We start from the raw sequence: 9322 nt of genomic DNA, 5'->3' as shown, positions 1-9322 counted from the left end.
CCGGACACGATGAGGGTGAGCGGGCGGGAGCCCCCGGGACGCCTCCGCCCCGCCCCCCATGCTGCTCCCGTGGGCCCCGGCCTCGGCCCCGGGCAGGTGGGGCGGGTGGGCGAGCGAGCGGGGACCGCGGCCGCGAGAGCAGGGAGCGCGGTTACGCTCACGAAAGCTGGAGGCCGCAGCTTCGCCGCATGTTGGAGCCCCAACTTCGTAGGGGTCGGCTCCTAGCCCCACAGGCCTTGCGGTGCAGGTGTGGTGGGTCTGAATGTGTACTGCGAGTCACCAGCTCCTTGCCTTGGGCGATGACATTGACGTTGCACAGGCTTCTGGTCTTATTTTGCATTAAAATTCATCTCACCGTTCACCAGTTGTGTGACTATTGCATTGCACACCTGTAGCCTCCGCCTTTCCACCTGCCCCAGAGGGTCCCCTCTGCGAGCCATGCCGAGGGATGGAGCAGTGTAAATTTATTGTGTTGGTCAAAATGTGTGGTGTGGTTGACCAGTCACTTGTGTAACATGTAGTAGGGGCCTGAGTGTATCTGAAGGCCGTTGGTGACGTGTAGGGAGTGCACTTGGGTGCACATGCGCCCCCTGAGATCTGCGGTGCACCTCCTGGGAGCTCAAGCTGTGAAACCAGAAGTGCAGATCTGGGGTCAGCCCCCTGCTGGGGATCTGGTGCCCCCCCCCCCAGATTTGGGAGGCACCAGTTACCCATCCTTAAGGCTAACGGTTGGGCAGCTTATCCCCGGGCTTCCCAACCTTTTTATTTTGCTGACTGGCAAACTGCAGTCTGGAAGTGACCAGCTTGCTGTGAACCAGCAGGCAACCCTTCACGACTGGGTACTGGGCTGCGGCCCAGGGGTTGGGAACCTCTGGCTTAGCACAGTCTGCCAGTCTGTGTCAAACTCCTCATGCTGCCATTATGTCTGTCCACACCTAGTTTGTGTTTAATGAAACATGACTTCAACAAGTGAAATGGGTTTCTGGCTATAAAAAGAGCCGACTGGCTAGAAAGTTAGTGCTTGAAAATGTGTAAGGCCTGTAGAGCTGGCTGCTATCTAGCTTTCGTATGAATGTGTTGTGGGCCCTCCATGACCCTGACCTCTTTTTACCTTCTGCCCCATCAAGAAGTCAGCCAGGGATACAGGTAGAAGGAAAGAAGCCTTTGCCCATCTTCCAGGGTGTGGGGATCCCGACTGGGTGCTGGGGGTTAATCCCTGGTGAGGTTTTCAGTTTCTAGTAAACACGTGTTTGATTAGATATGAACACTTTTTGGTGCCATCTGAATGCCAGTATGTTAACTCTGCTGGCTTCTGTGAATCAAATGGCATCTTACCTAGTAAGTTGTGCTGAGTTTTTCTTTTTTTTCCCTTGCTTAAATGACCTTTTTTGTTAAATTGTCAATCCTTTTTCTTTCCAGCCACAAAAGATCAGGCTTAATGTGGAAGATGATGTACAAATTGTGACTGTAAGAAGTAAGTCCCCAATCTCTAAGTCTAAAGGTTTTCCTTTTTTCTGTATGAATAAATGAGTATTTCATATATTTATAAAGCACCATATGTGAAAATTTTTTATTTATTTGTAATCTGTTCAAAACAAAGAGAGATGCACAGTAAATTAAGGAACAAGCATAATTATTAATATGGTCCACTGTCATTTTTTTTCCTTTTTCCATTCTACTTGTAGTAATGGGGGTGCAGGCATGTGCGTGGTTAATTGGCCAAAGAAGAGAGTTTTAGAGGAGTTGTAGAGTCCTGCTGGCATGGGTCAAGGACACAGGGTTACAGGCCATAGCAGAAAAAGGAATAGAAGACATTGGTAGTAACTGTTCAATACGACATGATCTCAAACCATCTTGTGAGTAACAATATAAAATGCCAATTGAAAAATTAACTAGGAAGCTTAATTTGATCCAGTGATTCTATGTCCGCTTCTTTAATGCTACTTACACTACCTATTTTATTTATGAAGAAGTGATGGAGAGTGTTTTGTCAATCCTGAACTAATTTATATGTCGTTTTAAGATTAAGTCAAATAAATGTACAGATACCCAAGAGCAGACTCAGATAGTTTAATAATGTACTTTTTAAATGTGAATTACACTTTCTGTGATTACTGTGAAGTCAATGGGATGCAGAGAATAAGCCAAGGAATTATTTAGTTTATAGTTTTTAATGGAATTTCAGGTGTTTTTTGGCTGTATGGTACAGCTGTAGATTGTTACATAGATGAATGGATGAGGTAGTTCTTGATTCCATATAACATTAGAATCTTGCAGTGGGATCTTTGCAGGAAAATTTATGGGCTCATAAAAACTTGTTTGAACTTGGTGTGTGTCTGCCTACATGGATTCAAGTATTAAGGTTAGGCATTTAGATTGTTAATGGAAAGGGTGTGGTAAATGTTTTGATGCATTACACTTCATAGGTCAGTGTGCATCTTATAATGCAAATTTCTAAAGCATGCAATATTTGAATTGTGTTGTCTGATATTTTACATCCAAATAATACCCACTTAAGTAAAATTGCAAGGATTAAGACAGGAATTACTGATCATAGCATAAGAGTACGGAGCAATCTTTCATTGTGTTTCAGTCTTCAGAATTTTAGGGGGGGGTGTTGTATCCTGGAATACTGCATCTTTAGCATCTAAGATACTTAAACTGATGCATGAATTTGCTCAAACACGCGATTTTAAGGTTAAAGATTGACTTGGCTATATCTGAGCAATATTTCTACAAACGTTAATTTGCTTGGTTGTTAAGATTTCTGGTTCTTGGGTAAGCAGTGTCTTTTAAGTCAGAACTCACAACTGCACATGAATTTAGTCTCTCCTTTTCCCTCCCCACCTCCCTGCCCTCAGCAAAAAATAAATAAATTGCATGGACAGTACAGTGCAAGGGAACTTCTTCCAAAGAGCATGACTTACTTCCGCCAGTTTCTCCTCCCTTGTCTTCTTGCACATAAGCAGAATTGGCTGGTAAGTTGAATAAGAAAAAATAATTAAAGAAAAAACACTGAAATGAGTAACGAAGTTTCTTATCATAGCAGGACACTACCTGTGGGTTGCCTGAGAGAGAGTTCTTAAAGACTAGTACATAAATTGAAAATTATAGCAATAGCTGTTCAACCATTATTCCCTTATATTTGTCCATGTATGTGAATAATGAAAAGAAAATTCCATGAGTAGCAAATTAGTTCTCTTTATCTTGTACAGGCTGTTAAATGAATTATTAAAGGTGGTTAATGACAGAAAGCATGTTAAATATGCTTCAAAAAGCTATGCATTATTTGCCAGATTACAAAAAAGTTTCTTTCCATGGATTGTTCAGTCTTTGTCTTATTTCATTAACTAACCCTCAGCACTCTTTTTTCTAGTTTCAGCTTATGGAAAAACTGAAGCAGGCTAAAAATCAATAAGCGAGGAGCTGGTTGAAATTAATTGTATTTTGTACTACTGAAAAGTATGAAATACGGGAATAACTGATATGCAGTAAAGTAGAATGTGCTGTATTGTAGTTGGTAAGCTTGGGGAACCAGATGACTCTTCTAGGTAGTTAGCACTGGACACTGGCTTTAATCTCTAGTTTACTGCCTTGGAACAGAAACAAATCTCTGGCCTACCAGTGAAATTTTTACTTTTCTGAGTTTCATTTGTACCTAACTTATAGGAGCACAGGGCCTAAAAGGGTTTTCTGGAATCCCCTGCATTCACAGGCAGTTGATAACATGCAGAGTTCCCAAAATTGGCCTTTTAAATTCTTATATGCAGCTACAAGTCACAGTATCTAAAATGCTAAGAACACCCTCTAACATGTCATTGGCACAAAGAGGGGAGAAGAGGGCACCTGCTGCTGTTGTGACAAGAAATATTTTCATGTAAGTTTATATTCTTGTTGGCAGTCTGAGGTAAAGATCTTCAAGGCATGGAGGTACATTCTGTTCTTCCAGACATGACTTCTGCAATTAAAGGCACATCGATTAGATATCCTTTTTTTGCTACTTGTTCTGTATCGTGTTGTGGGTCAGTAGTGCTCAACCTTTTGACCAAATGGGCCAAATGAGTGGCACAGGGCTGGTCTGAGGCTTGGATTAGGCCTTAGTGCCCATCGCTGCCTGGTCCCTGCCCTGTGCATCAGGTTTGGGCCCTGTGCTGGCCCCTGTGCACTGGGATTGGGCCCTGGGACCCAGTACCATCCTCATCTGGCCCTGCATGCTGGAATCAGGCACCCTGTTGAGCATGCAGGGTCCAGGGCTCCCATGTGTGCACCACTGCCCCACTGCCAAATTTCCAGACCCATGGGGAGCCCTATGGGGCAGATGTTATGACATTGCGGGCCAGATATGACCCATGCACTTATGTTTGATCACCCCTGCTGTAGATAATTACAGTACTTAACCTACCACTTCTCATGAATATATTTTTCAAAAAGTATGGAAATGCCTCAAACTGAGCTGAACTGCCTTATACTAAATTATTTTGTGTCATTCCTTTACAGAAACTCTGAAAGTCACAAAGCCTCGTTTTGATGCGTCCCTAGTTTACTTGACCCGAAAATTCATGGATCTTGTAAAAACTGCTCCAGATGGTGTACTTGATTTGAATGAGGTAGCAACAACTTTAGGAGTGCGAAAAAGAAGAGTATATGACATCACCAATGTATTGGATGGAATTCACCTTATACAGAAAAGATCTAAGAACCTTATCCAGTGGGTGTGAGTTGGCACTGAAACTTATAATTTCTGCAAAAGAAAAAAGTACAGACACTGTATAATGTTTGACTAGTAATAATGAATATCGTCTTTAATTTTGCTAGAGTTCTGCAATACTTTTTTCAAATAAACATACAGCATTCTTACCCAAATCTAAGATGACCCTAATTTTATGCCGCCTCCCCAATAATGAATTCTTATGTATGGAAAATTTAGAAAATTATAATAATTTTTCATATGTAGAATATAATTGTTGGAAGGTCATCTTAAATCTGCCCCACACACACACACTATAGCGTGGAAAGTGGTGACAGGGAGGTAGGCAGTGGGGATCAAATGTTCTGACCCCTGCTTCTTCACCAGTTGTGGCCCCTGTTTCCCTCCCCTCCCCCTTGTGCCACCAACCTTCCCCCATCCTTGTATTGCCTGAACTCTCTGTCACTTGCACCCCATCAGCACCTGGCCTCTGCTCCCCTGTTGCTTATTGTCAGTCATGGCCCTGGGCTGTTTCTAGCATAGAGCATGGGCTAGTGCCGGCCCTGGTTGAAGGAGGGTCAGTGGGAGGGCAGGGAGGGAGCCAGAGGTGATGCGGGGGCAGGCAACTGCTATAGCTGCAACTTTTGACCCTGATCCTGAGTTGGGGCCACTGCATGCGCCTGCCCCCACCTCCACCTCTTGCCTTTTACTCGAATCCAAGGCAAGACGGTTTTTTTTCCCCATGTTGCACGGGGAGGGGAAAACCTTGGATTTGAGTAAATATGGTAGTATATGCTTACATGAAAGTTCAACATAGTATACCAGGAAACAAAGCAATTGTGAAACATCATCTAGCTGTCATGGAAGTGCCAAGATAGAGGTTCCTAGTAAAAACCTATTCTTTAAATTCACTTCTTTCTTAGTTAGAAAATTTCACGTATACAAATAAAATTGAAACAAAAACTTCAAACAGTGTTCTTGATAATTCTCATATTTTTTTTAGAGGATCTGACCTTGATCATGTTGCTGGAAAGGCACCAGAGCAACAAAAACTCAGAGATGAACTTTCTGACTTATCCGCCATGGAAGAAGCTCTTGATGAATTAATTAAGGACTGCGCTCACCAGTTGTTTGAATTAACGGATGATAAAGAAAATGCAAAATATCCTTTTGGCTTTGGCACTCTTTGCTAGGTATAACTGAATGTGAATGTAAGAGCACCATATAGGGTTTTCTGCTTCAACACATGTTAACAGAGTACTTCCTCTTTCTGGTAACTTAAAAAGTCTATACAAACTCCTTGACTAAGGTATACACTAGCTTATGTTACATATCAAGACATCCATAGTATTCAGGCCTTTCAAGAACAGATTGTTATTGCAATCAAAGCTCCAGAAGAAACTAAACTGGAAGTGCCAGCTCCTAAAGAGGTATGTTTCTACTCATCCCTTTAAGACAACAGAAGCTTTAAAACAAGACATTGCAAAAGAATAATCCATTTACACACGCAAAATAATTTTGCTATCACCACGTGTTTATTAAGTACAACGTGCTGTAAAATTAATGTCAGTTTTTCCTAAAGATATTCTATTCTGTTACAATTAATTTGACCATCGGGGAAAAAAATGCAAAACATGCTTCTTTGTGATGTCTGTGCCTAAAAGTTTAATTGAGGAGTATATCTGGGGTGACTTAAGCTTTCAAGAGCTAAACAGAGAGAAGACTTATCTTGTTGATACTATCATGGTGGGAGTTAATATCTCCAACTTGCTTAATTTGACTTGCACTGTTGTGCTAACAGTAACATTTGTGACAACCCACTGGTTTTCTGACTGTAGAATTATTGACCCTATACTCCTCACTTGTGCTATCTCTGTTCCAAACAATGTGATTGCCTTTCTGTAAAGGCCTGCAAAATGCCCACCCAAAGAGTCATTAGGTAGGTACCCCTCAAAATGAAACACCTTACTGCTTAAGAGTGCACATGCACACAAATAAAAACAATTGATTAGATAATCATTCACTTATAGGGTCACCTAGGTAGTTGCCATCAAGTTTATTAAGAACTGAATGTTTGTTAAAATGGCCTGATCTGTTAAAGTCAACCCGGTAACCCTATAAGTGTCCTTCCTGCAGTTTTGCAAGTATGTGGAAGTAAACTGGGGTTGGCTTCATCTATATACTTTTTTATGTTATATGTATATTAATATTTGTCTTGCAGAATTGCATAGAAGTACGCATAAAAAGCACAAAGGGGCCTATTGATGTATATTTGTGTGAGGTGGAACAAGAAAACCCAGGGGCCAAAACTTTTGAAGATATGGGTACTCTGACATCTGAAACTAAATCAGCAGTACCTCTTGATGAAGGTAATAAGACATCTAAAATGAGATTTGCACATACTATGAATTTAAAAAAAAAATTGTCTTCTTTTGACAGCTCAAATATGAAGGTGTCTGAAACTTCTGTAGTTTTTTTTACTTAAACATTTAATCTGTGTCAGGATATGAAATGGTTTAAATTAAGATTTGGTCTTTGCTTTATATATATTATTCCCCTTTCTTTAATATTAGTTTTTAATATAAACTGGCTCTCTAGTGAAACTCCAGTGCACAGATTGTCAAGGTTTTCCATTTTGCAACTAAGGACACAGACCTAAGCAAGACCTGCTCTATTTTCCCCTTAAAAGGATGATAACCAGTCTTGTGTTGCAGGTGACTGCTGTCTGAAAAAAAAAATCTGTAATAACATGGGCTAGGACAATTAAAGATGAATTGGGATATGAACTTAAAAAAAAATTCCCTGTCAAGTAAAATGGGACATATCCTTTGTCAAGTCAGCTGCTCTAAAGTTACTGCCCATGTATATGCTTTGCCACTGCAGCATGTAGACATTTAAATTACTGTAGCCTAGGTGTCAAGTGAAATGGGGTAAGCTACTGCAATGTAGTTTCTGTTCATGTGGACAATTACTGCATAGCATTTAGTGTGTGATTTAGAATCCTTTCTCCTTTCAGCCATGGAAAGTTACTAATATGTCCACACCTAGAGGGCATTACTACACTGCTTCCAGAGCACTCTTAAGGAGTGCTCTTGAGCATAGCTGCTGCACCAGGAAATGTGGCGAAGTTTCTGTGGGAGCATCTACTGTATTTCAAGAGCAGTTTGAGGTAGAGGGGGAAACCCTTCAATAGTTTTGCCACATCTCCAGATCGAGTGTCGGTGTGGTGGGTGGGCCATACTTAAGAGTGTGTCCCTCCCCAATAGCACTATGGAAGTAGTATAAACATAACATTTGTTTTCAGCACTTCTGCTTGAAAAAGCATTTGTCTTTTTGCTAGCTTTAGTATTAGCTATTTTTTCTTTGTTTACATTTGTGGATTAACAGTGTTATGACCAGGGATTCGGGTTTTCTGTTTCCTGCAGAAAAGTGCACATTTTCCCCTTTGAAAAAGGAAAATGCAGGTTTTCCCTTTTTGAAGTGGGAAACCACAGGTTTCCCCTATAACAAACAGCTCTCTGCAGGCTGGCGGAGTCCCAGCCTGCAGCAAGCTGCTTGAAAAAAGGGTGCGAAACCCTAAGCCCTGTCTGGAGGCGGTGGGTCCTGAGAATTTGAGACCAGCCAAGTCTGGTTCAGACTTGCTTTGCCTCCTGCAGCCTTTAGGGTAAGTAGGAACTGAGGGGCTGAGGCCTGGGGGTGGGAAGCAGCTGGGAGACCCCTCCATCAGGGCTAGGGGAGGCAGGGGTCTGCAGGGTGAGAATGAGGGACACCAGCAGAGATGGGGGGACCCTGTGGGTCAGACTGCCAGAGCTTGGGGAGTAGGGGCCTGAGGGGAGAGCTGGCAGGTCGGGGTGTGGTTGATACCGCCAGGTCTGGTGGGGGCCTTCAGGGAGACCTGGCAGCGCTTGTGGAGTGCAGGACAGGGGTGTGTGGGTGGGCAGCTTGGGCCGCATCGGGGCAGGCATTGAGTGTTGCAGTAGTGGCAGCACTCTGAGACCCAGTTGCCTAGCTCAAGGCTCCCAAGCTGGGTGATTGATAGGGACAGGCTTAATTTGCAGAACCCAGAGCTTAATCTCTCGGGCTCACTGCAGGCACTATTCTGCTCTTGCTGCATCCAGCTGTCCCAGCCTAGCCAGGCTGATGGGAATGGTGCACAGACACTGTGCTGGAAGGTGGGTGGGGGAGGGTTGAGAGGAACAGGGACCGGAGCCTGTATTTTTTTTTTTTTAATTTTTTCTCCTCCAAGGACCGGGGGAGAAGCGTGTGATGGGAGGTTTCTGCTTTTACTTTTTTTTTTTTTTTTCTTTTTCTCCCCCAAGAGCCGAGGGAGAAAACCAGCAGCGCCTGGGAGGCTGCTGTTACCGACTCCCAATTAGAGCAGGGGGCAGTGGAACAGACACCCAGGGAAGCTGTGAACTCTCCAACACTGGAGGTGTTCAAGAAGAGGTTGGTCAGCCACCGGTCGGGGATGTGCTCCTGCTGAGATTCTCACCCCTGGAGGGTCCTGGCTACAGGGTCAGACTGATGCTGCATTGGGGTCAGGAATGAATTTTCCCCTGGTCAGATTGGTGCAGACTGGGGGCATTTTGCTTTCCTCTGCATTGGGGGTATGGCCTGTGCCTGGGCAGTGCCAGC

At 43.2% G+C, this 9322-nt stretch overlaps 1 protein-coding gene across 2 annotated transcripts in view; it reads left to right on the top strand.

The window, feature by feature from the left end:
• The first annotated feature begins 6 nt into the window (after positions 1-6).
• E2F6 (E2F transcription factor 6) overlaps positions 7-9322 on the top strand; it is a 17359-nt gene continuing 8043 nt past the window's right edge. The window contains exons 1-7 of one of the 2 annotated variants that reach the window (XM_019520755.1): positions 7-15; positions 1420-1474; positions 4498-4708; positions 5691-5851; positions 6005-6117; positions 6909-7056; positions 9007-9133. In XM_019520755.1, the coding sequence (XP_019376300.1) occupies positions 10-15; positions 1420-1474; positions 4498-4708; positions 5691-5851; positions 6005-6117; positions 6909-7056; positions 9007-9133 (821 nt within the window). In that variant the 5' untranslated portion in view covers positions 7-9. Of the gene's footprint in view, positions 16-1419; positions 1475-4497; positions 4715-5690; positions 5852-6002; positions 6118-6908; positions 7057-9006; positions 9134-9322 lie in introns of both variants that reach the window. The other variant, XM_019520754.1, reaches the window with a different exon arrangement.

This window comes from Gavialis gangeticus, unplaced genomic scaffold, assembly GCF_001723915.1.
Source record: "Gavialis gangeticus isolate Ggan-Ray unplaced genomic scaffold, GavGan_comp1, whole genome shotgun sequence".
Classification (NCBI taxonomy): Eukaryota; Metazoa; Chordata; order Crocodylia; family Gavialidae; genus Gavialis; species Gavialis gangeticus.
Note: the sequence above shows the minus strand (reverse complement) of the source record. Positions and strands in the feature narration are given on the sequence as shown.